Source organism: Pezoporus wallicus, unplaced genomic scaffold (genome assembly GCF_028554395.1).
Source record: "Pezoporus wallicus isolate ANWC-B61680 ecotype Strahan unplaced genomic scaffold, APGP_CSIRO_Pwel_v1 scaffold_3294, whole genome shotgun sequence".
Taxonomy (NCBI): domain Eukaryota; kingdom Metazoa; phylum Chordata; class Aves; order Psittaciformes; family Psittacidae; genus Pezoporus; species Pezoporus wallicus.
In genome coordinates this window covers 627,468-644,126 of record NW_026635478.1, presented here as the reverse complement: position 1 = coordinate 644,126, position 16,659 = coordinate 627,468, and the positions used below count along the sequence as shown (strand labels likewise).

The 16,659-nt window shown below is 41.7% G+C and overlaps 1 protein-coding gene across 2 annotated transcripts in view; it reads right to left on the bottom strand.

Moving 5' to 3' along the window:
- Positions 1-5,713: 5,713 nt before the first annotated feature.
- CRADD (CASP2 and RIPK1 domain containing adaptor with death domain) overlaps positions 5,714-16,659 on the bottom strand; it is an 81,422-nt gene continuing 70,476 nt past the window's right edge. For both annotated transcript variants that reach the window (XM_057424644.1, XM_057424652.1), the window contains exon 3: positions 5,714-6,232. In XM_057424644.1, the coding sequence (XP_057280627.1) occupies positions 5,937-6,232 (296 nt within the window). In that variant the 3' untranslated portion in view covers positions 5,714-5,936. The remainder of the gene's footprint in view (positions 6,233-16,659) is intronic.

Below are 16,659 nucleotides of genomic sequence, written 5' to 3'. Positions count from 1 at the left end.
AGTCCAAAGGAACACCAGAGGAGTGCCCACGTCTGCTTCCTAGGCAATGGTGTTCAGCGTGCATGCAAAAAACTCCACCCCATTCTAGTTTGTGAGGGTAACTGTGATTCCCTTCAGGATAATCCAAGATTAATGGTGCAAAGATGCAAGATTAGACTCAATACCAATAAAACAGCTAATGATTGAAACCACAGTGAACATGCAGGTGTCCCAGGTGCTAGCAGAATTGAGTATTTTGGAATTGAGAAGGGCTAATACTGAGCCCCATGTCTGAGCTGCATGCCGCAGGGCAAGCTCACGTTGCAGCTGCTGAATGCCCAAGTGCAAGCATCCCAATCACAGGTCAAAATTCACTCTACCAGCACTGAAATCAAACCAGGACTAGCTCTGAATTTAAGAAAAAACAGGTATTCTTAACCAGAAAATAACTCTGGAAATACATTTTCAACTACACTGCGATGGGATCTGCACTTGAGCACTGCTCCCAGCTAAGTTGGTGTCCTGCCCTGTCCTGAGCTTGGTCATGGAGGGGACTCTGTCATGCAGAAACAGGACTTTGGGCAGTTATATATTATTCCTGGACACACATTCCTCGGGACGGGCTATGACAGCATTCACAAAAAGAGTAACAACTAGCCAGCCAGTGAAAACAGCCTCTGAGTGTATGCTGCAAGGAGCTGTTAAGGAAGTCTCTGTGCGTCCCCTCTGTGTGAATGAGCTTGCTGGTGGGGAGAGGTCTGGGTCGCAACCCAGGAAGCTGGTGGCTTCTCTGCACATGCCATGTGAACATTAATGCCAGTTGTGGCCAAGCATGTTACCCACTTTATCCTCCCTGGGCAGAGAGCAGTTCAACTACTTGGCTCGTTCGATCCCCTCTGCCCTTTTCTAAGACTGATAGCAAGGGCTGGTGCTGTGTAGGTCAGATGTGAAAACTGTGAAGACAGATTAAAGAACATGAACAGGCTGCCATTAGGTTGCTTTTCTTTTGGATCAATAGTGGCTTTGGATTCTTGATCTCGAGGTGGAAAACTCCATGAATGTATAAGCAATCTCCTGAGCCATCAAATACCGCCTCTTAATGGGACTGTTCACATTCCAGAACTCAAAATGATCTTGGTTTTGGAGACTTACCGATATATCCTTTGCTGAATAGCTCCACTCCTCTTTTTTTTTTCCCTTCTCATGATGCTTACTTTGAAGCAAATAGTGCAAAGTAGCACTTGAGGCAATGAAAAGAGGACCCCATAACCTAGAATGCTTACTACACCCACAAAAACCCCTTCCCTTTTTATTGTCCCAAATCCATAAAGCCTGCTTTTCAAAGGGAGGTAGTAAAAGTACCACACTTCAGCAGGTTCCAATTAAAGAAGGCCTAATCCAAAGCGCATTGAAGTTAACAAGAGACTTTTTGTCTCTTTGCTGTTGGGGCTTGGACCAGACATCAGTGTCAGAAATGGTATCTGCAACATGTGCAGGCATTTTAAAGCAGTCCCTGCTGCAGGAGTGCTGGGAGTCTTCCTGCACCATTATCAGCTCTGCTGATCATCCAGCTCTCCCCAACAGCTTCAAAGGGAAATTGTAATTTGTCTCCTTCCACAACCAAAATGCTAGGTTCAGAAGTGAATTCTGCTAAAGCACATACTTCTTTTTTTTTTAATCTGGAAAGATATTTTGAAAGATTATTTCCATTTCCAGCGAATGTTCCTTTTTCTCAGGAAATTCGTTAAAAAGGACAGTGTATTCAGGCCAAAAAAAAAGCCAAGTCACTGGACTTACTTTTAGGTCTATTTATCAGGTGATAGAAAGACACCTTAAAAGTCAAAATTCTTTTCACTTAGTGAAATCTGGACAAAGCTTTTGAATATTCATTGCAAATACACAAAGCTTTCTTGAACTGCAGTTTCAGTTCTGCTACTATGCCTTGACATTAGTCTGTGGCTATGAATATGGAAGCTTAGAAAGAGATTACTTCTCAGAGACTGTTTTTATTTCCAGTAAGAAACAAAACTGGCAGCATACCACATTAGCATCAGATGAGTGTGCCTTTGATGTTCTTCGAATATAATATGACTTTGTTTATTTTCCCAGCCTTTTGCAGAATGTTTTATTCCATAGATCAACGACTGTCATAATAGATGACTCAAGATGGAAATTTCCCCCGCATCATCTGGGTGAAGCAGCTCAAAGATGACTGCATTTTCATTTTACTGTACACTCCAGCCACTCTTCAGTGCCTTGTAAAGCCTCCTTGACCTGATTCTGCCCTGAGGACATCCCTCCTTTGTGAACATCCATGCCACTTTATATAGGTGGGGAGAAAGAGTGCTCTTAGGCCTTGCCTGTTGCTATGCTGAGTCCACCTCTACTTGCAGAGTTCAAAAGAGCTTTTGTAAAGCATACTTACCACTTAAGAGAGTTAATGGGATCTCTTTACAGACCAAGGAAGAAAAATCAGTGGCTACTTTTCCCAAAGACTAGAAGTTAAGCCATCCATCTCATAGAAGGTCCAGCAGAGGCCACTTTTAAGCTTTCTTCTCTAGGGGCTCCTAAACACTGCCACAACTAAGTAGATGGCAATTATACCATTTTCACTAGAAAGGCATTTTCAACATCAGTTAAGAAACCTAAACACATCAAAGAGCAGTTGCTGCTGGCTAACCTTTGCCCCTGAGACCACATGCTAGCCTGAAGCCTGGAATGGCCACATGCCTCACTGGAAGCGATGAGCAGTGGAAGAGAGATGAGTCCTTGCTGGGGGCTGCTCTTGGCTGTCAGCCTGACCTGTGCACCAGTCCTGGGGGCATGGTGGGCAGGGAGGACAGAAGCCCCTGTGCAAGCCCCCTGTCATCACCCAAACCCGGTGGCGCAAGGGAGTTGAGGCCAAGGGAGAGATGGGGAAACTCGTTCACTGAGTTGCCTCACTCCTGAACAATAATCAAGTTGCAGGCTTGTCTATGAGTGAGATTTAAATAAGTAACATTTGCTCCCAAATTAGCCAGAGAAGAATAAACATTTTAAGACCTTTTGGCTGTCCTAAGAGAGAATAAGAGGCCTTGCTATACATCTGAAGAATTAAATTGTCTTAATTGCATCCTTGTGCAAAATAAAGCATTACATACAGAAGAAAAATATTTCTAAGTGGATGGAAAAATCCACTGGGTTAAAGGAATACTACTGTCAAGTTAAATGTGTGCCTGCATTTGTGTGGTGCAAAAAACAAGCTTTAATAAAACTGAAGAGTCTAATAGGAACATTTCTATGAATTTAAAAATAACAGCAATGGAAACAATCTCATAAAATAAGTAAACCTCTCCCTTCAATATTTGCAACTCAAGTATTACAACATTATTTTCAGGCCTGGGAATGTGAAAGTAACCATAAATTATGAATTAAGTGCTTTGTTCTACAATATGAGAGGCCCAGGTTTTAAATTCCTTGTCGAGTCGCAACTCCTTTAATTTCAGTACCACTGCTGGGAGGCAGAATTTTGCCCACTGAAAGACAAATTTCAGTGGAGAAACTACCTGATACGACACTCACCCATCAGGTTTCCAGTGGCCCATAGGAGATACACAGAAGGATACCTGACCTGTAGGGAAGGCTTCTTTGACATGACACTTCATACCTACTGCAAGCTGTTTTCTTAACCACTAAAAAAGACTCTAAATCCATTATCTATGGATAAGCTGACATTGGTCTTACAAATGAACAACATGAAATGCAATGTTCACCCAAAGAAGAAGGTACCAGGGACCCGTGAATGTGCCCATCACACTGTTTTACCACCCACACTGGCTGCCTTCCTGGAGCTCTGTGCTCATGCTGGGTTGAATGGGGATGACTCCCTTGGAGACCAGTCTGTCTTTAGACTTGGTCCATGCTGGCTCAGAACAAGATAAGATACTTGCATTTATGTCACTGGGAGCCAGCTTCTTCCTCTGAATCACGTTTTCAGTAGTTTCTCCTGTTCCCCATCTCCAGCTTTTGCTCCTCCAAAGTGCTGCCAGGGACACTGCTTTGCCCCAGTTCCCTAAAACGCGGAACATGTTTAATGATGGCATTAAAGCATCATGAAACTGAAAAATAAATAAATTCCAAGGCCTAAAGTGATTTGCATTTTTTACTTGGCGTTTGCTGATAGGCTTAAACTCTATAAGGAGCCATAATAGGATATGATTAGTTAAGATCTGAGTAAGGTATAACAGGATCATGATTTACTCAAGGACATAACTGTATACAGGAGATTCAAACCAAAATACCACCAGATTGCTTCAGGACCTGCAGGTGCTGACCTTGCTAGGGTGTTTTCTTATTTCTGTGCTTCTGAAAAGACCCAAGGCAGAAACGATTTCCTTAAAACCTGTTTGTCTTTCCTAATTGCCCAGATGTCTTCCAAAATTTGGATATAGGAAGAATTAAAAAAAAAAAAAAAAAAAAAAGAAAAAAAAGAAGAAGAAAAAAAGAAAGGCAGTAATTCTTACCCCAATTAAGACTTTTGATGAAGCAGCTCTCAAATCATGAGGCAGATATTGCAACATCCTGCAGGATGTTACTTGGTAAGACTCCGTAGTCTACCATAACTTGCTCATAAATACAACTGGAAATCCTGTATCCAAACTTTGTTCCTCATTTACTGTGCTGCAAACTGCTCAGGGAGAATTAAGACATATTCTGCCTCTTATCATCAGGCCTCAGAGAGCAGCTGGTCACTCCCATCGCCTCCAGATACATACCCTGTGGCCTTATCCCCCTTTACCTGGTCAGCAAAACCTCAGTGGTGTCTTCCAGTAGGAAGAAAATCTCTGAAAGAAGTGGAAGAGAAAAGCCCAGGCTTTACTGTTCTTCTGGATAAAATCTAATTCTCACAGGTCGTACAATTACATCTGGCAAAGAACTGGGGACAGGAGACACAGTTATGTCTCCTATTAGATTCAGAAAAGCTGGTAGAAATCAAATGAGCCTGGTGGATGGCACAAGCTGGAGGGACAGCAGTGAGGAGCACATCTTGAGCAGAAAGGATCTGCAAGCTTCCCTACCCTGTTGGGCATGTGGTGGCCAGAGGAAGATGACTGTGAATACTTGACCTAAAAGTAAAACTTTTGTGAAACAAGACTGCCCGGATCCAGAGCATAGTGCAAGACTCAGCAGGCCCCAGGCTGTCTCCCATGGACAAACATGGACAACTGAAAGGTTGTCTCATTTTTCAGGCCACTTTTCACTCTGTTTGCCTGTTTCTGCCTATCTTCTGGTCACTTTTCTGCTGTGTGTCTTCCCTGAGAACTCCTCCCCTGTGCTATGCTAAGAGATGGCATACACACACGGTGCCAATCTCCTTGCAGATACACCCATTAAATAATAATTAGAGAAACCCTCTTGGACACACCAATTTCAAAGGCAGACTAAGGTGGCAGCCATTTACCCTAGAAAGAAACTCCATGTGCTAAAGCTTTTATAAATGTGAAATTAGCCACTTGCAATAACTGTTGTAAAATTGTTAAATTAGCAACAGTGATTATTCTCATTTCTTGCTGGGGTATCAGGGAACTAGCACAAAACAGCAGCAAAAAGGACTCCTCCAGCAAATAAGTTAAACCAAGTGTTGCCCCTTCAATGAAACCAGAAACCTTGCTGAGCTCACTGCAGGGGCGCCTGCTTACAAGCAGTTTAAGTGTCACCCTATATCCCCACTGGAAAAGTATAAAAGTGAACAGGAAAGCGTGATCAATTTTTTAATGCTTGCTAAAAATTAATCTGGCATGAAAAGAATTGCAAGCCACAAGATGCCACAGGAAACTGGAATGTTTAAGCTTAATAAAACCATAGTTCCCAATCCCTTTTTTCCAGTTTAAAGCATCAGATCTTCAACATGCATTTCCACGAACCCTCTTGATTTAATTTAACGAAGTACTTGAAAGCTCCCGATCAATAGCAAGGCTTCACTCAAGCATATACTGTATCACAGAAGGATCCACCTCTTCTGCCATCAGACTGGCTTGCAGACTTTGGATTGTTGCTTTTTTCCCCAAGCGCTGTCTCCACAGGACAAATGCAGCTACAATCTGTGACTGCAGGTTGTGGGGGTGATTGACTTTACATCGATAGATGTCAGTATGGGACAAACCCAAACACAGAACTATATGCTCCCATTCGGGTCCCAGTCTCCTCGCAAGCTTGTTCAGCTGCTGATCTGTCGGTGAAGTCTTCAAAAGAAATGGTGCAATTTCAGTGATATCTGTAAACAAAAGGCATACACATGTCAGTAGGTGATGCTGCAAATATTAATGTAAGACCTTGATAAAGGAGGCAATAAGCAAAGCTGAAGTAAAAGAATTAATTAAAGAAATGGATTACATACTCACCTAGAAAAATTAATGCAATAATCAATTAGAAGATTAATTAGAGGAAAGCTAATGCTCAGTGGACCATACTAGGGAGCCTATTCTGACATTCACATATCAGAATTCTACTCCAAAGCCAAGACTTCCAAAAGTAATTACAGATTTCAGGATAGTGAACACGAAAGATTTTCAAGGAACACGTCTCCAGCAGCCATCGCCATCTGAAAATTAATCTGCTTGCACCAATATGATACAGCGGCAAATGACGAACGTGGGACCAGTAATACCAAATTACTTCTATTCTGGGTCTCTGTTTATACACTTTGAAAATAACTTTTGATTTCTTAGTTACTAGGTATTATTTGATTTATTTTTTCTGTTTTGTTTTGCTGAGGGCTGCTCCCAGGAAATTCCTCAGTCTCCTAAGATGCTACTTGCCCTGTGTGAGCTGTTATATACGGCAAACTCATCTTGAGGAGACCAGCTCCAGGTCTTTTCTTCTACTTGAATAAACCCATCAGCATGATTCAGGTGAACCCAAATGGGCATCAACGTTGTTCCCAGTACAAATTATGCTTCGTTCCATTTATAGCAACATTCCTGAAAACAGGCATTTTTGTGCTACAGCTCCATTCATCTGGCCTCCTTGAGGTTGTTTTCAGGACAGTCCCGTGTTCTCTCAGAGATTTCTGCCCTATGTCCCTTAGTATCATCCGAGCACCCAACATGCCCCCAACAGTTTATCTGAGAAGGCGTTCAGCATCAAGCTAGTATCTGAGTCATGGAGGACAGGATCAATATAACTACTGAAACAGCTTTCACAGGAAGCATTAAGGTAGCTGTAATTAACAGTGACAAAAACCTCCTGGGGACTGCACCAAGTTATTTCTTACAAACGCAAGTGATCTCTTTGTGTATTCCCTGTGGCAATCTGATCATTATGTTTAAAAAAAACAAAGCATTAATACAAGCAGTATTAACAGCAGAGTGAGAACACAGTACTATTCAGAAACATGCTGTATGGTACAGGTAGTCTAATTACACTAGGATTAATTATCACCAAGGAGAGAAATAAGCACTTCTAGAATACAATCCATCTCACCAGAAAGATGTCTAAAATAAGCGTGCGAATCACTCCTCTAAACATGTACATTTCCTCCTATTGATTATAAAAGGAGCCCTGGTTATAAGCTCGGTTGTTGACGTTGATGCTGTAAACACTCAGTGATGGTGAAACAATTATCTTACCACCTGTAAATGCAAACCACATAGCAGTTACTTTAAAAAGGTGTATTTAGAAAAGCAGCATAAGATATCTATAAAGTACATTTGCTCTTCAATACCCTTTGCAAGCTGAAATGAAGGGTCAGCGCAGCCTGCAATTGCTGCTCTACTTTTGTTTCTGAAGATACTGCATCAAAACATCAAAAATATCCCCAAGAAAAAGCTGATTATAGCCTGTCAATCTGAAGAGGCAGACACCCTACAGAAGAGCCGCTTTGCAAAATCTAATTTATAGCTCCAATATCATACTCTCAGCCTCCACTACAGCAGAACAGCAACACTAGAAAGCACCGCTCCTTCATTTTATCAAAAATAATTGGTTTTGCATAGAATATCCACAGCCTGCAAATATTTGTACAATTTAAGCCCAATCATACATAAGTACTATACAAAGCTGCTTTGAGTAAAGGGAAAATTACTTTCTGAAGAGTATTTAGGTCCCTTTGATCTTTCTGTCTCCAGATTGCCAAAAAAACCTGGGGCAAGGGGCTGGTTGCGGGACGGAGCAGAGGATGCTCTTGAAGAAGGCTGAGCAGTACCGGTGGGGCGGCCCTGTGCTGTCACATCACACGTGTTACCAGCTGCACAGGCATGTCAGGACAAGGGACTGCCTTTCATGAATGCAAACATTTGAGAATAACTAAAATTTTAAATATAGCTACACTGTGCTGTCACCAGCACTGTTTTTTGATATTAAACCATTGACTTGGCTTATGGTCAGCTATTAACCATAAGGCAGTGTGCACAAAGGAGCGCTACCTGCCAGCCCGGGCTTTTTGTTCTCACGCTAGAATTTTTATACTTCATGTTCACTAGCAGAATGATTTTATGATACTGAAACAGGATCAAGCAGGGAGGCCTAACTATAATACATGTCAGCTTGTCCATCCAGCCTTTGATATTAGGCAGATTTTTTGCTGCAACAAGTATCTTGCCTTCAGCCTGTTATCAGCCCTTTAATAAGAATAAGAATAAAACCCATCCAGGAAATCTTTTCATCTTATGCTACCATCTGATTCTAATATGGACATGGAAAATTCTGGGACAGAAGCCAAATGTTAAATTTAATACAAAGGACTGTTATTTTAGTCCCATTTTATTTTCTGTGATAGCTCTTTTTCAGATCTGATACAAAGTCACTGAGGAAAATCTGAGACAAGTATTCTGTGATGGAAAATATTATTTACAGGTATAGAGAAATATTAAGTGGGATATTTCAGTTATGACAAATGCAAAATCACAAAAAATTTGGATATGTTCTTGGATCAATGCCACTCTTAATTTAATAAACATAATGGCATTTCAGGTAAAAGGGAAATGAGTTTTCTGCGCTCAGCACCCAAGCTGCTTTGAATACATTGCAAAAACATTAAAGATGCCTTTTTAGTTATGTTTACTACAGACCTTCTCTTATAATCTCCATTTGTCAGGAACTGCCCTAGGGAGGTAATGAGATTAGAGCAAAAGCTTCAATTATGCATATCCTGCAGTTGTATCTGAAAGGTAAGTTTAGGATATTGAGACCTCAGGTTTTGCAAAAGAAATGTGAAGCTCTTTTAGCTTGAGGTGGATCTGATGTGGAGGTGTACATGCTTATGTTAGGTATATGCTTCAGATTAGCAAAACAAGGACTGCATTGTTATAAACAGGAAGAAGCAGGGCTTGGGGCACCACCGGAGGGTGTTGTGGCCTTCCCAGGAGATGGCAATTTCGGTGCCTTCACCTCCAATGAAACACCAAGTTTTCACCATGGTGTTTCACTTGGTGAAAGTGCCCAGCTGTGACCATGGTCTATGCCACAAAGTGTCAGGGCTGCACACTGCAGAGACAGAGAGGCTGAACCCTCACTGCTCACACTGAAGCCACTAAGTCCCTGAGGAATGGGGAACCAACCGCTTTGTGCTGGAGAGCGAGCCAGCCTGGTGCAGAGCTTCTCTTCTGGGTCTGCTAGCCAGACTGCTGACATGGCACTTACAACCCTTAAAATCCCCTTCCTCCTGGCTGGAGAGAGGTAGGTAGGACACTCTCCACCCTGGCTCTGGAACTGAAACTGACCCAGAGAAAGACACACAGATCCTTCTATGCAAAGTTGCAGCACGAGGAAACGTTCTTCTCATCTCCTGCTCTTGCTGGTCAAGGAAGCTCATCTACCCTAAGACTTTATCCTAGATATCCCCGTTAAAAAACAGGAGATGTTGACAACTCCTGGGCTGTGTGTACATCTGTGCTTCCAGACTGCTACACAGACTGGGAGATACGATGGTGCTGGTGAGTATGGACAGAAAACAGAACTGGATACAAACAGACGGTACCACAGATAAAACAGAGTAACTCGGATACCAAAGCTATATATGGGGCAAAGGCAGGTGGTCACCGCTTTAGAATTTCTTTTTCTTTAGGACCTCTCCAGCTTTAAGTAGGAGACTCCGAGAAGGTATTGCAACAATGAGAGGGATGGAAAATAAACTCACCCCAGCTCTGTCCCGCTTGGCACAAGTGGGAGGATGCAAGATAAAGTCCAGTGAAAATGGGCTTTGAATCACTTCAAGACTCGTTTCTGTTTTTGCTTTCTCATTACCACCTCTAGGTGATGAAAAAAAGCAGAGACCATCTCTTAGGCTGACTTGCACCATGAGAAAATCTTTATCAGCATCAAGTCACTGACTTCCCACTCTGCTGCTGGAACGCAGTGGGGAGCAAGCGAGCTTGGCTCCAACACAGGTCACAGCAGCAAAAAGTGCTGAGTCATTTTTTGGTGATCTGTAAAGTACCCAGCTGATTCCTCAGAACTGCTGGCAACCCCAAGTGCCTTCTGGTTTTGTCTAAAGGACCCCTCTCCATGTAAGAATGACTTCTCTGTGCACGACCAAAAGCATCTCTTGGAGATCAGGGAGACTTATCAATACACTTTTACACAGTGCAACACAAAAGCAACTGGGAAGGGTCAAGAATGCTTCCCAGCCTCTAGAATGGGGCCTGGTGGAAAGAAAACTACCCTGGGAATCAAGGGATATGCTGAAATAGAGCAAAATTCCATGCAAGAACCCTTGGCAGAAACAGTGCCAGGCAAAAGTTCAATTTCTATATAATCACATCAGAAACAGGTAGGTGATTCTGGGCTTCAGACCCTGCATAACTGGAACTGGACTGCAAAAAAGAGTAACTGCTTAGGCATACATCTGGCCTCAGCATCTCCTACTAGTAGGTGCAAAGAGTGATCCTTCAGTGATCTGGGCTGAAGTCACTATTGTTCACTTGACCTTCTTAGAAGATGCTGCTTGCAATTTCTGAAGAGTTCAAAGCAATTATTTCAGAGTCCTCTTTAATTGCCTTTCCTGGCATCTGGAGTACAGTTCTTCCCTGAGAAGGGCTAAAGTTAGATCAAGCACTTCCAGAAGCCGCAAACCAAAGCAGCTTTGTTTCCCCCAGGTGCAAGTCCTACAGTTGACTCATGCTTCAGGACTTCTCTCCTCCAGCTGCTTACTGATTCTCAAGACAGTCACGAAATTGCTCCTCTCCACAACAGCAAGAAGGCAGAGCTCTTGAGGTTGGCCAACAGGTTCAGGAGCTACTAAGGTGTACATGCATACACACAATGGCCCACAGCAGAGGAGCACACAGACTTGGTTACTATAAGAAATTATGCTAAAAGGGACTTTGAAGCTCTACAGAGCCATTGTGGCTAACGTGCCAGCAGCCGGTAACATTTGGGGCACTTCAGCTAAAGGAAAACATATATATAATAAACAACCTAGTTCCAGGATCTGCTTCACTCCAGCCCCCTTGGAGTGCAGTGCACTTGACTTCAACTAGCCTGAGCCACAGACCCAGCAGTGGGCACTGAAAAGGCATGGTCATGGTTGCCAAGGCTGTGAGCTGTGTGTTTAGGCAGCTGTGTTACACTCAGTAAATTATTTAATGACTGAATGTCACAATAGGAAATAACTTGCACACAGCCAGCTATATTTACTTTAAAGTGAAATCCCCTTGGCCTGAACACAACAGTAAAAGGGGGTCATGAAGCAGAACAACACTTGGTGGATCAGGCTGGGACAGGCTTTCAAGAGCTGTGAGGTGGGGTTGCAGAATCTGAACTGGAAGGTGTGTAAAGCTCCAACGAATGGAGAGATCAGAGACTTTGAGAGCCGCAGCCCCCCTTGAGCTGCCAGAGATGCTGGATGAAAGGGAAAGCAGAGAGTAAGGATTTCGAGGTATCCCAGTGGGTGCAGTAGATCACTCAAGTCAAAGACAAGATCATGGTGGATGTTCTTGAGAGAAGAGTGCAATAAACAGAGGTGCTGGGTAACTGCAGGGGATGGCATGGCCTGATTTGTTAGGAAAGGAGGTGGGAGGTGACAGTGGGCCTCCATTTGTACAGCTGATCTTCTGCCTTCTTGTTCAGCTGTTCTTTCCCAACCCAGTCCTAACAGGCGGAACTGCAGGCAAAGGCCTGCCTTCTTCCTACAGCACATCCAAATTCATGAGCTCTAAGCCAACCTGCAGCAATGAAGGACTAGTGTGCCAGATGGGAAAGTATCATGCCGGATATATGGCATTTGGCAGGCCTGCATGGAGAATGAAGCACTTACTCCCTCCTGTGCAAGTTAAAAATGATCATGAAGTTTATTTTGTTGCTGTGAACTTTAGAACAGTCTGATTCAGGACCTGTTTAAACACAAGAATCAAGCTCAAATGCCTGATCAGTGAAAACAGCAGAACAGACTATCCAGAAACTAACCCCTACTATATAATTTGGGTGCTGGGTTTTTTCTTGTTGCTGCTAATGAAACATCAGACAGATTCAAAGGCTGGGAAAGGAACATTAACATTTTGCAACAGCTCCAAATAATTGTACTCTACAGAATGTGGAAGAATATTTCTCTTCTATGTATCACCATATACATATCTTTTCTATATACCTGCAAACAGCATGCATCTCAAAGTCCACCAAAAGTCTATTCAAAACTACCAGGTCCCAGTGGTCTGGTCTTAGTGGGTTTCACCTGGTCTTAACGGGTTTCAAAAAGTGTTTGGCCAAGGAACGGGAAGAATTGAACTGTAAATCCTGTACTATTTGAAGACAGATAATTGACCCCATTATAGATATATTCCCATATATAAAGTTAATACACTCAGATTAAATAACCTAAAAGAATACTAAAATAACTTGAAGAAGATGTTAAAATAACTTGGAGAAGCCTTCTCTGGCTTTTAGTATGTGCATTGTTAATCCTCTGTTTCTTTCTGTCTATCTCTCTCATAAGTCACATAAATCACTGTGAGATCGAAGACTGTAGAAGCTCTTCCACTTATCTGCAGACTGCCTCCTCTGTAGACTTCTGCTCATTACCAAAGGGATGCCCACCTCCTTCATCCCATTTGAGGCTACCAGAGGACACCACTTAATGATGACTGCCAAGCATGCATTGTTCTCTGCCTGGGATTCCCACTTCTTCCTCCCACAAATCTGACTCAGCACGGGGAAATCCTGGTGATGGAAAACCTGCACCTTTGTAGGAACAACAGGCCCAGTTACCTTTCCAAGAATAAATACCATCTTCTCTAACACAATCAAAATCAAATCTTGGTCAGTTAAACACCCAGACTAAACTACAGCATGGAATCTGTACTGTAAGTTCATTAAAAGAAAAACACCTAAAACAAAGGTTTAGAAAGTGGCACTTTCTTTTCGACAGACATTACAGTAAAACAAATTTGACAAAGAATTTTATGTTTATCCGAGTATATGCTGCACTTCTGCTTCACAATTGCAGGATTGTAAAGTTTCTGTAGGTTGGTAACTTCTGATCTGATGAATACAAAGCCATTAATATCCAGAATAATATCAACCTCTGTCAATTACTGATCATAACATACTTACTCATAAGTGTATTTCTGTCACAGTAACTTCCACTTCCATGCCTCGTAATTTAATTATGAAAGGCACTAATCAAAATAAAAGCAAATATGAAATGTATTTTTAAGACTGGCTGCATTCTTCCACAACATGCTGGTTTTCATGACTTGTATAAAAGACAGGAAGTTGTCTGCCTTATTTTAAATAATTTGGAATCTAATACTATGACAGACAACGTGCAGAATAAATTGTGGCCATGATCCATGATAATCAAATCTATGGCAACTTCGAACGGTCTCGCTCAAGTGAAGCAGAATCCACCCATGGTACAATATTCAGCTCCTTCCTGCCAAAAGCTTGCTGGGTGTCTGAATTACTGGTGTTATTAAAAAGTACATATATCTTCGTTTGTTGACAATCTCGTCTCCTGTGTGAGCTCTCAAGCATCATGCTTTGTGACATTAAACACATTTTGGGCATTAGGGTAGGAAAAATAGACAACGTCTAAGATTTTGTAAACCTACAGGCAATTTAAAGACGCAGATGTTTCTGTTTTGGCTCAATACCAGCAGCTAATTTGTGTATTCTTTATCACTTGCTAATGACTGCTTAGTAGCTGTGGATGTGGCAGCAGACTGCTAAACCTGAAACAAAACATTCAGATTTAATGACAAAAATTTTCAACTGTATTCCCACTACGAAGTTCCAGTAGCTACTCAGTTTTCCTGAACTTTCTCTTAATCTGTCTTACAGGTTTTGTACCTCCACAGATCTCTGTTATACTGATGGTCTTCAATATTACTCTATATTAAACAGATTGACAGAGAAGTTGCTAAATAAATTCATGCTATCATAAATTTTCACCCTTTTCAAGCTATAGGGAGCAATCCCTGCGTTTAAGGAGTTGAAAGAGATTGGGATTTCACTTTTTAATTTGCTTTTTATTTGGGAAGAACAGGGAGGAAGTTTCAGCAGTTAATAGAGTGGATGTTACTCTGCTTCCCTAGCATTTCTCTGCTGTTGCATACCATGAAATCAAATAGTTAATTTCTTAAATAAAATAGTGACGATGGACACATGCAAGGAAAAGAATATCTATGCAGAGAAAACACAAACACAATATACTATAATATCTGCTGTCTTTTGAAGCAGGATTACCCAGCATTGCAGACAGGATTGGACTTTACTGTGTTTTTATACTTTTTTATTTCTAGGAGCATTTGATGCTGCTGTAGCACTGAAGTGGAAGTAAAATTTGCTTGATATTTCCTATCGATTTCTATATTGTTATACATAAATAAGCTATATGCATCAGCACTGAAGCCACAGCTAACAGTGGAATCATCACATTAATATGTTCGATATAAATGCATGAACAGGCTCAGCATGCAGCATTACACTAAGGAAGAAAGAAATATCTACTCAGCTGCAAGGTTCTGAGGAACACCTGAGCTGCTAGGAATTATTTGGAAGAACTGCTTGAATACCGATACCAAGCATTCAGACCCTGGCCAAAGATTTTTTCCCAAATGAACAAATGTGATTTGAAAAGTTATATGGAAAGAAGATGTATGACTATTTTTTGGAAGCCAGAACAACTACTGGCTAAGTTTGGAAGCCACAACTCTACTTTGTGTGAGACAGCACAAAGCTACCTGACAGCCGGAGAGAGCAGAGATAAGAGCCTCTGGTTTATATGCTGGCAGTCACACCAAGAGTCAACTCTAGAAATAATGCCAAAAAAATCATATTCTGAAGTATGCCAGTGGATTTCTACATACCTTTGAATGCTCTGCAGTTCTTAGTGAATTCAATGAGTTTGTTAATACAGCACTTTCAACTACTAATTGTTGGTCTGAAGCACACAGAGCCATCAATTCCCTCACTCAGGTTTCTCCGCCACGCTATCACAAATAATAATTAACAGAGGATGGGTGTATGAAGCCACAATGATCATAAACTACATTCATATTTGCAGTAGGCTTCTCATGGTTTCACAGGAGGCAAATGTTTACCCATGTGGGCTGGGCAGCTCTGACAGAATAATTCACCCACTCTAAGTGCAAACCAAAGACAACTGGAGCAATTAATGATTGTTTTGTCAGCTAGATGACAAACTCATCATGCAACTTTTGTCAGGGGATTGGAAGTTAACTTCTTTGACAGACCCTACTTCAACGTTTATTTCAAATAGCCCGAGCTGTCTTTCAAAGACCTGAGGCAAGCGCTAATCCTGCTCCTCCTTTGCATGCAACAATCACAGCAGAGTCCTTGGGCTTTTTATCTGTATCTGAGTACAATAAGTGAGTCAATTTTTTCACTAGCAACTTTCCTACCGAGAAATCTGTCTAAAGGCTAGAACAATTCAACAATAAAATCATGGGCTTGGGCTTCAGCTATCCATGTTCCTTTCACCGAACAACAAAAATCATACTGCCAGTATGAAGGATTCTTTTTTCCTGTAAGACAACTAATTGTACATGTTTCCCTTACAGAACTTAAACCAAGTATGACAACAAGGCATTATATTTAGCCTTGATAAAACTGTTCATTCCTCCCAGATACTTTTTAAATTCAAGTTGGCTCTTCTTTTTTCTTTGGCTCGAGTAGTTAGAAATATCAGAACTGAAGATCTGTGCAACAGATGGAGCTCGGTTGAGAAGAATGCCTGTAAGGATCTTTGCCTGGCAGGTGTCAAACCAAAATTAATACTGCAGATATTATGCTTTACTGAGCTTCAGATTTTAGCAAAGTGAGACTGCGTTCCTTCCTGACCACAAATATATATTAATAGAACAAGCCATGCAGAGCAAGCTAAAACAGTACTATCATTATGCTGAATCCTACACTGCTTGGCATTTTATTTAATCATTTACACCCATGCAAAGCAAGTAAATAAAATGCAGTGGGTTAGTTGAGTGTCTCTTTACAGACATTTTGCGCAGGTGTAACAGCCTTCACAAGATGCCATAAGCAACATGGACTTAGACCCCTCCTGGTTTCTTTTTCCCCTCTTTTTATTGTGTCAGTGCCTTAAAGGCTTATGAACTTTAGAAGACTTTCTGACATTTGAAAATCCACAGGGAAAACCAGGTACTGGTGCTGAAATACACAGCTCAGCTACAGTTGCTCGCTACGCCTGGCTTGCTAAGTGGGATTCATCAGCCTGAGTCAAAAGGC